This window comes from Schistocerca gregaria, chromosome 4 (assembly GCF_023897955.1).
Source record: "Schistocerca gregaria isolate iqSchGreg1 chromosome 4, iqSchGreg1.2, whole genome shotgun sequence".
NCBI classification, from domain to species: domain Eukaryota; kingdom Metazoa; phylum Arthropoda; class Insecta; order Orthoptera; family Acrididae; genus Schistocerca; species Schistocerca gregaria.
This window is the reverse complement of record NC_064923.1, coordinates 419,915,581-419,931,962: the sequence shown is the minus strand read 5'-3', so window position 1 is coordinate 419,931,962 and position 16,382 is coordinate 419,915,581. Positions and strand designations below refer to the sequence as shown.

At 46.4% G+C, this 16,382-nt stretch overlaps 1 protein-coding gene across 1 annotated transcript in view; it reads right to left on the bottom strand.

Moving 5' to 3' along the window:
• The window catches only part of LOC126267041 (uncharacterized), an 83,220-nt gene that overhangs the window by 18,947 nt on the left and 47,891 nt on the right, over positions 1–16,382 (bottom strand). Inside the window, exon 3 of the mRNA XM_049971851.1 lies at positions 1,730–1,846. Within this exon, the coding sequence (XP_049827808.1) occupies positions 1,730–1,846 (117 nt within the window). The remainder of the gene's footprint in view (positions 1–1,729; positions 1,847–16,382) is intronic.

The following is a 16,382-nucleotide window of genomic DNA, read 5'->3' as shown; positions in this document are numbered from 1 at the left end:
ATAGAAAGTACAGCATTGCGTGAAATACTCAAAATATGCACTTAGTTACATTTGGTTAGAATGTACTGTAAATTGTAATTTTTAGGTTCAGCGCCAATGTTTGTTGTATCAATGGAACTAAGGTAATGTTCACATATAACTTCCTTCGTTACTTGTGTTGATGTGATATTAACTTCGTGTTCATCATGGATTTGTTTTCAGGTAAAGTGCAATGAAAATATGCTCAAATACGGAGATGCCCATTTACTGTACGGTTTAGCAATGTTTGTATAGGAAGAAATTTCCAGAACGACAATGTCCCGACAGGAGGACCTTTGAATTAACTGATCGTCGTCATAGGGAGCATGGGACGTTTAAGCCTACTATTCGCGGCCAGGGGAGGTCTAGGTAGACGAGGACACCTCGAATTGAGAAGGAACTTCTTCGTGCAGTTGACGACAATCCTAGTGTCAGCGAAGGCAATTAGCTGCAACAAGTAATGTTGAGTACGTGACTGGAAAGTGCTACATGAGAACCTGCTGCATCCCTACCATGTACATGTGCACGTACCATTAGCAGCTGACTTTACTGCACGGGTACACTGCAGCGAATTGTTTCATGTACGGGTACTCTTCTGCAAATTGTAGATTCAAAAATGTATCAGTCCCACTTTAGCACGTATGTTCTGTTCACGGATGAGGCTTCGTTTCAGTGTGATCAGATTGTAAATTTTCGCAGTCGGCACATATGGGCTATCGAGAATGCCCCCGAAATTGTGCGCTCTCTTCGTCAACAAAAATTTTCTGTGAACATTTGTGCTAGCATTGTTAGTGACTGCTTGCTACGACTTCATGTTGTTCCACCCAGGCTCAACGGGAAAATTTACAGTCTGTTCTTAGAGAATACTCTATCTGTGCTATTAGAGCACGTGCCTTTACGAATGTGACAAAACATGTACTTCATGCACGATGTATCTTCTCATCCTTTCAGGGGTAATGTTCGGACGCTTTTAAATTACAGATTCTTTGACAAATGGGTAGGTGGTGGACCAATTCCTTGCCCTCCACGCTCTCCGGACCTAAACCCACTGTATCTCTATGAGTGAGGGCATCTGAAAGCTCTTCGATTCAAAATTCTCCAGGGGTACACCAATGCATTGGCGATAACGAGGTTATGGGTATTCTTGCTAACGGGATTCAATGCAACGGTTGTTGATGCACGTATCCTTGGTGACGGAGTGCATTTTGAACATTTCACTGAGAAAAGTATTTCACACTGTGCTGATATTTTACTGTATGTTTACCGTGATTAATATGTTGAAGAGTTTCAGAAACCGAGGTCTAATATGGAATGGAAGCGTTTTCGGACCCACGTCCAATAGCATATTTTTCTTCTAGCGTGCGAGGAATGTTTCATGAAAGTCTGGCAATAGTATTTTTGTTACTTCCCGTATTCATAAACATTCCTCGTAAATGAACTCTATCTGTTAGTATTAACCGTACAAAAATCTCTAAAGCAGTTCCTGAAGTTAGCCACCGCATACAGATATTTATAATATGTGTACACTATTTCTCGATTATGTATTGTTTCCTACAGTTCCACCGGCGCGACTTCTTTGTTGCCTGCATGCGCCATGTCGAAGGATTGTGTTACACAGTGTTTTCCGGCGCGGTTACCTGAGCTCGTTTCCGTGATACTTTTAATGGCCTTAGCGAATTCACATTTAATTTAACACCTGTTTCTCGCTCACCTGATAAGTTGGAGTCCTCGCAGATGCAGATTTTGAGAGTATCGCCGCATGCGACGATGGAGGTGAACGTCACAGCCGCACCGAAACACACGACGAGTGTGTACCAAGGCGACCATCCTATACAAAAAAAGTCATAATTTTTCACCAGTTTAATGACCTAATAATATTAAGGCATTTAGCACAGGTTAATCCAGTGCAGAAATCTTATATGGAACCCAAAATTTTCTATGGCATTAGATCATGTGTTTTTTGTTATTAAAATGAAGTGTTCATTTACAGACAATGTACAAGTGACTTTTGGGACAGACGTTTAAAACATGTAAACAGAAAGTACGGATGATAAACTGATGCTTCACTATTGTCTTTGTAAAGGATGGGATGTCCTTCACAGATGTCGTATAGGAGGGAGCGAAACTGCTCGAGAATGTGCTTGAAGGGGTTAATTTTTTTTAATCAAAAACACGTATCTTCGTGTCACGTTTTGGATTTATGCACCTCAATTTTAAGCGTATTGTGCTGAACAGGGTGGGATGCATATCAGAGATAGACATAACTAGTGCACTTACCTATTCATTTTTCTGTGTGTCCGACACTGCTGTATGTAAGTCAGAAATTGAGATATATCCATAGAATTACGCACATATTACCCATCGGTGTCTACAAATAGTTACTGTTGTTCTAAAAGTTCCACTATTAATTTGATGCAGGAAGATGTCGGCTGCTGTTGTCACGTTCACTGATCTGCAGTGCTTCATATCTCTCGAATTTATTACCAATTGTTTAAGTAGCTCAAACTACTGATAATCAATCTTCAAGTTATCCGCACTTCCACCTACAAGCTGTCCACTTTTGGCTTATGACTGCATCTGTTTATTATTATTATTTTAATAAATAATATTTCATTTCCTCCAGTGGCTCGATGCTCGGTATCAATTACGGAGAACAGTTTAACCATTTGGGTCATTTACCCATATTAAAAATAATGTGGTGATGTCTGATTTACATCCATGATAAATGACAGTGAAAATGGTGATATAATTTTTTTGTTTTTTACACGTAGGACTTAAAAAATCACATACAGCAGAACACATTTCGACTTGTTCCTTCGAATTAATACGTTTAGAAGGTGTATACCAGTGGTTGTCAAACTGTGGCCCGCGGCCAACATGCGACAGAATTAAGTATTCTTCCGGCCTGCGGTTCTCATCCGTACTTTATAATAATACGCATCTAGCAACTTACAGTCGAACCCAAGAACGTCAGATAACGTTAAGAGCTTCTTACGAGTGTATATCTCCTGCTCAGTAACAAAGAATAATACTTACAGAGAATGTTTCAAACTGCGGTTAATTGTAATTGACGTTGGTGAATTCGGCCGTGAGCTAAGCAGATTTGGCCTTTTACTTCGGGCGGAGAGGGGTAAGTAGGGCGGCCGCTACGGCGTCAGAGGATGTGAGGGGGGAATGTGTTACTGAGTTCTTCAGTACTGACAACTCACCTATGTGCGGGGCTCATACCTATCAGCTGCTATGGTATAAATTTCGACACGGAGGTAGCACGGATTCCTGAAAGCATATTAGACTGTAGTTAAGGCTGTTGTAATAGAACGTAGTAGGTAGAAGAAATCTGGCATTTAAATCATTTATTAAAATTTTAGGATGGTGTCTCATATTCAATAATGCATTTAAATATAAGTACATATACTATTATTAGGCGAAGCCATTCAGTGTTTAATCTCAATGCTCTCTGCACAGAAAAATTAAAAACGCCTCACTACGTTCCCATAGCGTCACAATTGCTAGATAGCTTAGGTTCGCAACTGCATGAAACTGGTGCCGACCTCTAATGATCAATTCTTTGGGGCCGGCGACCAACTTATAACGTCATCTTCAACTTTTTGTAGTCCTGTCTTCCTCAGTTGCATGTAATATTACGGTATATTGATAATTTTTACTTATGGACCGTCTCGCAGCAACTGAATAAAACACAATTTTAGTGCCATACGCGTTTCGCCTTTATTTTCTGCAAGGCATCATCAGTGGCAGGTTGCGTGTACAATTTCTTACATACACTCCTGGAAATTGAAATAAAAACACCGTGAATTCATTGTCCCAGGATGGGGAAACTTTATTGACACATTCCTGGGGTCAGATACATCACATGATCACACTGACAGAACCACAGGCAACAGAGCACGCACAATGTCGGCACTAGTACAGTGTATATCCACCTTTCGCAACAATGCAGGCTGCTATTCTCCCATGGAGACGATCGTAGAGATGCTGGATGTAGTCCTGTGGAACGGCTTGCCAAGCCATTTCCACCTGGCGCCTCAGTTGGACCAGCGTTCGTGCTGGACGTGCAGACCGCGTGAGACGACGCTTCATCCAGTCCCAAACATGCTCAATGGGGGACAGATCCGGAGATCTTGCTGGCCAGGGTAGTTGACTTACACCTTCTAGAGCACGTTGGGTGGCACGTCATAAATGCGGACGTGCATTGTCCTGTTGGAACAGCAAGTTCCCTTGCCGGTCTCGGAATGGTTGAACGATGGGTTCGATGACGGTTTGGATGTACCGTGCACTATTCAGTGTCCCCTCGACGATCACCAGAGGTGTACGGCCAGTGTAGGAGATCGCTCCCCACACCATGATGCTGGGTGTTGGCCCTGTGTGCCTCGGTCGTATGCAGTCCTGATTGTGGCGCTCACCTGCACGGTGCCAAACACGCATACGACCATCATTGGCACCAAGGCAGAAGCGACTCTCATCGCTGAAGACGACACGTCTCCATTCGTCCCTCCATTCACGCCTGTCGCGACACTACTGGAGGCGGGCTGCACGATGTTGGGGCGTGAGCGGAAGACGGCCTAACGGTGTTCGGGACAGTAGCCCAGCTTCATGGAGACGGTTGCGAATGGTCCTCGCCGATACCCCAGGAGCAACAGTGTCCCTAATTTGCTGGGAAGTGGCGGTGCGGTCCCCTACGGCACTGCGTAGGATCCTACGGTATTGGCGTGCATCCGTGCGTCGCTGCGGTCCGGTCCCAGGTCGACGGGCACGTGCACCTTCCGCCGACCACTGGCGACAACATCGATGTACTGTGGAGACGTCACGCCCCACGTGTTGAGCAATTCGGCGGTACGTCCACCCGGCCTCCCGCATGCCCACTATACGCCCTCGCTCAAAGTCCGTCAACTGCACATACGGTTCACGTCCACGCTGTCGCGGCATGCTACCAGTGTTGAAGACTGCGATGGAGCTCCGTATGCCACGGCAAACTGGCTGACACTGACGGCGGCGGTGCACAAATGCTGCGCAGCTAGCGCCATTCGACGGCCAACACCGCGGTTTCTGGTGTGTCCGCTGTGCCGTGCGTGTGATCATTGCTTGTACAGCCCTCTCGCAGTGTCCGGAGCAAGTATGGTGGGTCTGACACACCGATGTCAATGTGTTCTTTTTTTCCATTTCCAGGAGTGTATTACGCTCCTGTTGCATTTTATGTGTTGTTCTTCTTATCATGAACGCCAATTTGCGGTTTTTTCCCCATTCGACAGCACTGTGGACTGAACGCTTTGCAATGCATTAAAACAAGCGTTCAGTCCACAGTCCACCTGGCCTCGTATCATGGCGCATATTCTTGTTGAAAAATGCCATTGCTGTCGGAAAACATAAATATCATGAAGGGGTCTACGTGGTCTGCGAACAGTGTACGATACTCCTTGGCCGTCATGGTGCCTTGCACGACCTCCCCTGACTCAATGATGCCCATGTGAATGTTCCCCAGAGCCTAATGGAGCCGCCGCATCCTGTCTCCGTCCCACAGTAAAGGTGCCAACAAGCTGTTCCCCTGAAAGATGACGGATTCATGCCCTCCAATAGGCATGATGAAGAAGGTATCGGGTTTCAGCAGAACATGCAACACTCTACCACTGCACCAACGTCCAGTGTTGACGGTCATGTCCCCTTTTCAGTCGAAGTAGTCGATGTCGTGGTGTTAACATTGGCACATCCATGGGTCGTCGGTTGCAGACGCCCATCGTTAGGAGTGTCGGGTGCACTGTCTGTTCAGACACACTTGCACTCTGCCCAGCGTTAAAGTTTGATGTTAGTTCTGCCAAAGTTCGCCGCTTGTCCTGTTTTACCAGTCTGTCCAGCTTATGACGTCCTACATCTATAATGAGGTGTAGCCACCCATCCCCTGTAACATCTGGGCATGGTTTCATGTTGGTTTAGTCACGTGTTGAAGACACTCACCACAGCACTCTTTGAACACCCGACAAGTTGTGCAGTTTCCGAAACGCTTGTGCCGAGCATCATCTACACTCCTGGAAATTGAAATAAGAACACCGTGAATTCATTGTCCCAGGAAGGGGAAACTTTATTGACACATTCCTGGGGTCAGATACATCACATGATCACACTGACAGAACCACAGGCCCATAGCCACAGGCAACAGAGCATGCACAATGTCGGCACTAGTATAGTGTATATCCACCTTTCGCAACAATGCAGGCTGCTATTCTCCCATGGAGACGATCGTAGAGATGCTGGAAGTAGTCCTGTGGAACGGCTTGCCATGCCATTTCCACCTGGCGCCTCAGTTGGACCAGCGTTCGTGCTGGACGTGCAGACCGCGTGAGACGACGCTTCATCCAGTCCCAAACATGCTCAATGGGGGACAGATCCGGAGATCCTGCTGGCCAGGGTAGTTGACTTACACCTTCTAGAGCACGTTGGGTGGCACGGGATACATGCGGACGTGCATTGTGCTGTTGGAACAGCAAGTTCCCTTGCCGGTCTAGGAATCGTAGAACGATGGGTTCGATGACGGTTTGGATGTACCGTGCACTATTCAGTGTCCCCTCGACGATCACCAGAGGTGTACGGCCAGTGTAGGAGATCGCTCCCCACACCATGATGCAGGGTGTTGGCCCTGTGTGCCTCGGTCGTATGCAGTCCTGATTGTGGCGCTCACCTGCTCGGCGCCAAACACGCATACGACCATCATTGGCACCAAGGCAGAAGCGACTCTGATCGCTGAAGACGACACGTCTCCATTCGTCCCTCCATTCACGCCTGTCGCGACACCACTGGAGGCGGGCTGCACGATGTTGGTGCGTGAGCGGAAGACGGCCTAACGGTGTGCGGGACCGTAGCCCAGCTTCATGGAGACGGTTGCGAATGGTCCTCGCCGATACGCCAGGAGCAACAGTGTCCCTAATTTGCTGGGAAGTGGCAGTGCGGTCCCCTACGGCACTGCGTCGGATCCTACGGTCTTGGCGTGCATACGTGCGTCGCTGCGGTCCGGTCCCAGGTCGACGGGCACGTGCACCTTCCGCCGACCACTGGCGACAACATCGATGTACTGTGGAGACCTTACGCCCTACGTGTTGAGCAATTCGGCGGTACGTCCACCCGGTCTCCCGCATGCCCACTGTACGCCCTCGCTCAAAGTCCGTCAACTGCACATACGGTTCACGTCCATGCTGTCGCGGCATGCTACCAGTGTTAAAGACTGCGATGGAGCTCCGTATGCCACGGCAAACTGGCTGACACCGACGGTGGCGGTGCACAAATGCTGCGCAGCTAGCGCCATTCGACGGCCAACCCCGCGGTTTCTGGTGTGTCCGCTGTGCCGTGCGTGTGATCATTGCTTGTACAGCCCTCTCGCAGTGTCCGGAGCAAGTATGGTGGGTCTGACACACCGGTGTCAATGTGTTCTTTTTTCCATTTCCAGGAGTGTACATCTACAGTCTTTGCACATTAGTTCTGAGAGTGACTTCGATTCACTGAGGGCTTTCTGATGTAAAAGGGATGACTTTGTATGTTGTAGGATACGAATTGTATGTTTACTACAGCAACATGTACGCGGTGATACATTGCTGGTTCAGAGGTTGGTTTCACATTCTGATATTCAAGTTCCTGTCCTCGGTGGGAGAGCATTGTAATTGTGTAGGAGCCTTTCGTATTTGACGTGTAGAGCACACAGTGATATATTGATGGGCCGCCAGTCGGTTTCATGTTCTAATATTCAAGCTCTTGCCCCCAGTGCGGCAAGCATTGTAATTGAGTAAGAGTCATTTGATATTTGACGACATGTAGGGCACGTTGCAGGGTTTAATTGTCGATGTAATATGGTGGTCTGTGTAAAATAACCGCTGAAAGTCTTGTCTGCAGAAGGAAAAAAGGCTGACGGCGCTTCCACATCACTGGAATCAGTAATTCGGCTGGTGAATTCGATAAGAGCCAATCATAATGCTAGATTCATTTACAACACAGCCTTTGTGCCGGGATGTAGGAGTGTCTATAAACTGATTGGAACAAGATAGAGGCGAGGTACGTACGGAATGTTCTGAGACAGCAAGTGTTCAAAGACCATTTGAAGCACACCATCCATCTCTGGCGAGAACGTATTCACTCATCCACCACTATGGCGCTAGGACATCTACAGACCTGTAGCTGTAGGATACCGAATATTCATGACTTTTTTCTCTTCTGTATGCCAGTGCTTCGAACTCTGTTTACATAATTGTTCCGAATCGCCTCCGTGTGTGCTTAGACTGTCATCTATCTCCAAACAAGGAAAATGCTCTCATGATTATGCGTGTTTTCGCGAGCATGCACAGGCTTTTAGCAGTGTGAACGTTTGACGTTTCTGAGATTTATATTGACAGCAGGACGGGCATTCCACTGCGAGACGTGAGCAACACTGGATATGCAGGCCGTGCTGGACATGTCATGCATGGTCCGTTAGAAAACGCTAGGGAGAAAGCAGCTTGTGCTATTCTGGAACAGTTTTCTGCAGCGTTACTCGGCAATTAGCTCTTCACTGGTAGGGGGAGGGTTCACGCTGGCAGTGTCGAACATAAGCGCGCGCAGCCCACCTTGGAGCACCTGCAGTTTGAAAATAGGTTTTAGCCCCGTCCGATCTCGTCACCAACGGCGCCTAGGTAATCAAGTATTTTGAGAGGAATTTCTCAGGTGTGTCAAGTATGATGGGGATGCCGCCACCTAATGCTTGAGGGACCCGAACGTGAACCTGTGTGTGGCTTTGCAGTTGACGACTGTATCATTTCGCGGGGGTTGCTTCTAGCCTCCTCTGTGGTCCAGTGGACAGGGGGGCAGCGGGTGGTGCCTGAGTACGCTGTTTGCATGTCTGCTGAGTTATTTTGCGAGCAGTTTTGTAGGCTGTGCTTTGCGCTATTTGGACAGTTTACGTGTACTGAGCGTGTCTACACATCAGTGTGATGCATTATTTAGGAGCAGTTTGCAGGTATGTACTGAAATTATTTCGGTGTAGTAGTATTCCCACGAATCTCAGGAAGAGGTGGCGGGTGGGTGACTTAGGTTAGTGGGGGTAGCCCAAGTGACCTGTCTTCCTGCGATTTTCTTAGGATAGTAGAGGCTGAATTGTCCTGATGGAATTTGAACTTCCCACCAGGGGGCTGTGACAGGGGGGCGTGCCACTTTCCCGTCAAAAGCCGCCATCTTGGATAACGGCACTTGCGTCATCAGTTGACGTCACGGCCGCTATCTTGGGGGTATTCTGTAATGTCACAGGTCTAACGGCACTTGCGTCAGCATGAGACGTCACGGCCACCATCTAGGGCGTGTGTCTGTGATGTCACAGGTCTAACAGAACTTGCATCATCATGTGACGTCACATCCGCCATCCTGGATAATGGCACTTTGGGGAAGAACATAGATTGTCCCAATACTATCGTGTCAGCAGGACACAACTGTTTGTGAATGGTTTGAAGAAAATTTTGTTCAATTCGAGCGAATGATTTTGGCCACCCAGATCACCCGACAGATATTGTCCCAATACTATCGTGTCAGCAGGACACAACTGTTTGTGAATGGTTTGAAGAAAATTTTGTTCAATTCGAGCGAATGATTTTGGCCACCCAGATCACCCGACAGATATCGCACTGAACAATTGTGGGACATAATCGAGAGATCAGTTCATGCATGAAACCCTGAAATAGTGACACTGTCACAACTATGGACGGCTATAAAGGCTGCATGGCTCAGAGTTTCTGCATGGGACTTTCAAGGACGTTGAGTTACTTCTCTGTGCTGGGCAAAAGGAGGTCCAACATGATATTAGAAGATACCCCATGACTTTTGTCATCTCTGTGTAGGTCCATTTATTTTGGAGGGATGTAAGCTCAGCGGACAAAATATTGCTCACCCCCTTAAAAGAACACACTGGACAATCTGAAGGGCTGTAGATGAAGCAGAACTGGTACCATGCGGTCACTAGACCTTCCACTGCTGACTGTGAGTTAAGCCATGGCAGTGAAGTGGAATGTTATGCCAGTCGATAATATAGAATCAATGCCGTATGATGGGTCACTGTGGAGATTTGACAAAGTGGCAGAAAGGAGTTATCAATGATGGACGTGTCCATGATCACACTGTGAATGAAATTGCACGATTTGTTGGTTTAGAACCTTAAACTACTCAACGTGAGTGACTACAAGTAATGTTGGCACCACTTTGAGCCCTGTAACATGATTTAGGAATAGTCGTCGTGGAATAATCCTAGCCGTCAGGGACAGAGCTGAATGTCAAGCCCTATCAAGGAGAATAAGTGTCAAACCTGAAAGTTAATGTAGATCCCTCTTAGCTATAAGGGGCGATCAAAACGTTTTCGTCTGAGAGCATTGTTGCAGCGTGTATGCTGTAGGACTCAGAAGTAGATATATAAACACTGATCTGTATGCAAGGAATTAGTGTGGAATTCGTGACTTTGCAATCTGCTTGCGGTAAATGCGGAAATGTGAACTAGGGTGACATTATTACACTATGTGATTAAAAGTATCCCGACATCTGGCTGCGAATGACTTACAGGTTCGTGGCACCCTCCACCGGTAATGCTGGAATTCAATATGATGTTGGCTCACCCTTAGCCTTGATGACAGCTTCCACTCTCGCAGGCATACGTTCAATCAGGCGCTGAAAGGTTTTTCGGAAAATGGCAGCCTATTCTTCACGGAGTGCTCCACTGAGGATAGGTATCGATGTCGGTTGGTGATGCTTGGCATGAAGTCCGTGTTCCAAAACATCCCAAAGGTGTTCTATAGGATTCAGGTGAGGACTCTGTGTAGGCAAGTCGTTTACAGGAAGGTTATTGTCGTGTAACCACACTGCCACATGCCGTGCATTATGAAAAGGTGCTCGATCGTGTTGAAAAATCCAATTGCCATCCTCGAATTGCTCTTCAACAGTGGGAAGCAAGAAGGCACTTAAAACATCAATGTAGGCCTGTGTTGTGATAGTGCCACGCAAAACAACAAGGGGTACAAGCCCCCTTGATGAAAAACACGACCACACCGTAACACCACCACCTCCGAATTTTACTGTTGGTACTATACACGTTGGCAGATGACGTTCACCAGGCATTCGCCATACCCACACCCTGCCATCGGATCGCCACATTGTGTACCTTGATTCGTCACTCAACATAACGTTTTTCCACCGTTCAATCGTCCAATGTTTATGCTCCTTACACCAAGCGAGGCGTCGTTTGGCATTTAGCGGCGTGATGTGTGGCTTATGAACAGCCGCTCGACCATGAAATCCAAGTTTTCTCACCTCCGTCCTAACTGTCGTAGTACTCGCAGTGGATCCTGATGCAGTTTGGAATTCCTGTGTGATGGTCTGGATAGATGTCTGCTTATTGCACATAACGATTCTCTTCAACTGCAGGTAGTCTCTGTCAGTCAACAGACGAGATCGGCCTGTACACTTTTGTGCTATACGTGTCCCTTCACGTTTCCACTTCACTATAATATGGGAAAAAGTGGACCTAGGGATGTTTAGGAGTGTGGAAATCTTGCTTACAGACGTATGACACAAGTGACTCTCAGTCACATGACCACGTTCGAAGTCCGTGGGTTCTGTGGAGTGCCCCAGTCTGCTGTCTGCTCTCTCACTATTTCTAATGACTACTGAAGTCGATGATATGGAGTACCTGGCAGTAGGTGGCAGCACAATACATCTAATATGAAAAACGTATGTTTTTGGGGGTTTCCGGATACTTTTGATCACACAGAGTACCGAATGTGTTATTCCTTTCTTAGCTGTCGGAGGACAAACACCAGTAGACTTCCAGTGGAGAATGAACAATGTGTATGGGGAAACATGTCTACCGAAAACCACCATTTTGGAAAGGTGCACCAAGTTCTGTGATGGTCGCAATTCGACAAAAGACTCCAATCGACCTGGGAGGCCAGCCTCATCCATTATGGACAACAGCAAGTGGGCAGTTGATGATGTGATAGGGTGTACCAGCGTATAACTATTGGTGGCCTAGGAAAGCATCTCGACATCAGCTTCTGTAGCTTTCAACATATTATCCGCAAAAGTTGGGCTACTGAAAGGCCTGCAGCCAGTCGATACTCTGAGTGTTGAATGCTGAACAAGAAACAAACCAGACGGCAGTTTGCCTGAGGCACCCAATGTATCTCAGTGTTGAAGGTTACACATTACTTGAGCGCCTTGCTGCTGTCGACGAAAGCTGGTGCCACCATTGGGTTCAAAAATGGTTCAAATGGCTCTGAGCACTATGGAACTTAACATCTATGGTCATCAGTCCCCTAGAACTTAGAACTACTTAAACCTAACTAACCTAAGGACATCACACAACACCCAGTCATCACGAGGCAGAGAAAAACCCTGACCCCGCCGGGAATCGAACCCGGGAATCCGGGCGCGGAAAGCGAGAACGCTACCGCACGACCACGAACTGCGGACCCCACCATTGGGCACCGGAGCTGAAAGCATCAATGATGCAGTGGTGTCATCTATCGTCCCCTCGTCCCAATAAATTCAAGAGCCAGCCAGGTATCTGCTGGGAAGGCTATGCTCACCCTGTTCTTTGATTACTGAGGTCCATTGCTTATTGTTTTCAAGGAAGCTGGTGTCTCTCAGTGGCGGATCGTGGGCCTAAATTCTGATGAGGCCAGGAAACATATTGGAAAATACCCTTTCCTTCCCTTTTATTATACGCATCTAGCGCTTCTAATGACAACCACCACTGCCACTGCTATCACCACAAAAACGACGACAGCTACTACCACCACCACCGCTAATCAGCTGCTGCTGCTGCTGCTGCTAATAATAATAATAATAATAGCAATAATAATAATAATAATGATACTAATTTTTATTTATAAACGAACTGGTAGATTGGGCATTTGAGCCTTGTTACTTGTAAAACACGTTAACTTGACGATACATCTTCCAGAATCTTTCGATGAGACCGTCATACCATATGTCTCGGCTTTCAAGTAATCGCAGTACTGGTTTTTCAGTTGAGGTACAAACAAGAATTGATAAGTGATCCGGGCCTCCAGTGCGTTTTTACGCATGTGAGACAAGAAAAACTCCTTTCCAATGACGCACTTGTAAGAATGGTAGCGATTAGACAAAATTGCCTGAAAGCTTCTGGAAGAATTTGGTGCCTTTCATTATCAGTCATTCTTTTGATAACGTCACCCAAACTGACACAGTGAAATGTTTATATTTGCTGGGAAGAAAATACAGGCTCCAGTTCCACACGCAACTACTAACGACTGAAGGACGCACCATACGTTTGTGACAATGAACCAATACCACCCACAGAGAAATGCCAAGCGTAACTGACAAACTGAGGATTGTCGCCTAATTTAAGGAAGATGATAATGATGTCTGGTTTGTGGTGCGCTCAACTGGGCAGTCATCAGCGCTCGTACGAAGTCCCAATTTTAACGCAGTCCAATTATTTTCACTGTCCAATCTAGCCACTGTCACGAATGATGATGATGATGACGATGATGATGATGATGATGATGAAATGATGAGGGCAACACAAACACCCAGTCACCAGAAAATTCCAACTCGGCCAGAAATCGAACCTGGGACCTCATGATCCAGAGCCACTAGGCCACGAGCTGCCGTCATTTGAGGAAGAGCAGTTTATCACACCGTGAAAATCTTGTTTCTAGTTATGTTACAATATTGCCCAATACCTGGAAGTATACCTGTTTGTATTTCCTCATCAATGGTTTTCCAATGTATTCATCCATCAATTCAGCTCTATTATGGCAGCTTCAGGCTGTGCATTAGTCGAGCACTTCACAAAATTTAAAATGTCGATAAATCTGTCTTCATTTCCTAAGTTTCTCGTGTGAACTATGCATTCTGAGACAACATTACAGCAAAACTGTGCATCATTTTTCCCTGAAGAGTGTTAAAAAGCCGTCCAGTCTTTAAAATTTTGCTTTGAAAAACGGAGAGAAGAAAAACAAAGTCCAAGTCTAGAGGTCTATTTTTGAAATCACTGGCTTCTCTTGTAGATGTTGCACTAGAATCTGCTCTGTCAAGTATTTCATTTAAAACTTCAATTAGCTCCGGAAGGTTTTCGTGAATGGCAGATATTATTCTGGCGTTACAGTTCATCTCGTTTCACTATTGGAAGGAATGCGTTTGCCAAGAATACTGTCGAAAATTGCTGGGCGTTTGGAAGACCAGTGGAAGAAAGCAAGAGTACTCTGAAACGTGGAGAAAAAAAAACTTTGCTAGTTTTATACACGAACAACTCACCCGCAAAACTAAATTTAAACGATGTGCAAAACAGTGAGTAAAAAGAGCTTCGGAGGCAATGCCACGGAGCTTAGCTTGCAGGGCATCACCATAGCTTGGGGCCACTAGTTTGAAGCATCACCATAGCTTGGGGCCACTAGTTTATACTTCGTATCTTCCAATATACTTTCAAATCTTCGTTTCTGTTTACCATAAGTTTCAAAATACCTCTGAAATTTCCGTGGTTCAGGGAATCTTCTGTCTCATCATGACCTCTGAAATCTACCCAAAAGACTTGTGACATCAGCTAGAATCTTCATGGTCCCTCTGTTAGCTTTCACTTCATTGTTGTGTGTGATTGTCATTGGTTTTTGGTGTTCATTAAGTAGCTCTGAAATACTAAAGACTTGTTTGGATAGTTGTCTAACTGAAATAAAACTGCTTAGATGGTCGCTAGAAGAAGCATGCCTTGTTAAATCTCCAGATAGATTCCTCAGATCGTGGAAACCCTCAGCACACCACACAATTTTTGCTGTGTTTAACAGCAAACATGGCTAGCAGAACAAATTTCCTTTTCTAAGTCTAGCACCTAACCACTTCTGTTGCTCATACCATGAAATTTATGCTGCATGTGTTCTGAACTCACTTTCTGAAAGTGTAACGTCGGTACTGGACGTCCGTTCTTCAAAATTTCATGTCATTCAGTCTCACATTTCCTTGTAAACGGAAGAGCATTTTTGGAAGTAATGATGTTCTCATCCAATGACGTTACATCAATACTTGTAAAATGCTGGGCTTCATCCATAACCACTGCGCACGGTGCAAGTAACGTGAGAGAAACCTAGAGATTCGCACCGTGGCAACTGGCCTCCCATGCCACCGAAGCACGTGGCAGCAGTACGAAGACAGGCTGTACCCCTCTCCGGTTCCCAGCAATGACGCAATGGTTATCACGACTGCCGAGCGTTTACAGGTTTCCGGGCTAGTCTGGCCTTCTCGCCATAAGCTTCATGCCGCTGTTTGCTCTAGGCTAGGGCTAAGCTTTCGCACTTGGACTTGCTGTCTAGAGTTGGTGGTTTCGAAGAAATAACACAAGCCAACATCTTTCGCACTTGCTCAGAAAACTGTATAAACGTTTATTGTAAAAATAATTATTATTGCTACTACTACTAGTACCGTTACTACTACTGCTTCTACGACAAAACTGAGGAGAACCGGCCTCTTGCCTCCTCTGATCAGCCGCCACTACTGTCTCCATACTGGGGAATGGTACTGCGCAACGCCGGAGAAATTACGGCGTGCAGCTAGGGCGAAATGTCCTGGAAAACTGAGACAAGGGGTGCTGCTCCATCATGATAACGCACGTCCCCATATCACAAATGTTGTAACGAAGGAGTTACGCCAACTCAAGTGGGAGACACTCGAGCTCCCGCCCTATAGTCCTGACCTCTCTCCATGCCATTATCGCGCCTTCAGTCCCTTAAAAAAGACCGAGCGAGGTGGCGCAGTGGTTAGCACACTGGACTCGCATTCGCGAGGACGACGGTTCAATCCCGTCTCCGGCCATCCTGATTTAGGTTTTCCGTGATTTCCCTAAATCGTTTCAGGCAAATGCCGGGACGGTTCCTTTGAAAGGGCACGGCCGATTTCCTTCCCAATCCTTCCCTAACCCGAGCTTGCGCTCCGTCTCTAATGACCTCGTTGTCGACGGGACATTAAACACTAACCACCACCACCACCTTAAAAAAGGCATTGAATGGTCGACAATTCCTCTCGGACGAGGATGCGCAGCAGGCAGTTAGGACTTCTTGAATCAACCGGACACAGTGTTTTATCAAACAGATATCTTCAGCTCGTGCGTCGGTGGGATGATTTCCTCAATGCTCACAGCCATTTTTATCTGATTGGCATACTGCCTCTGGACTGTATGGTCTTCGAATGGAAACTTTTTGATTGTCCCTTATTCTTTCCTGCCGAAGGAAACTGCTTGCTGTGAACATTTAGAATCGGGTACCTCACGTAATGTCATTGCTATAGCAGTTAATAAAGCTGCCGTTCTTCAGAAGCCCCCAAAAAAAAGA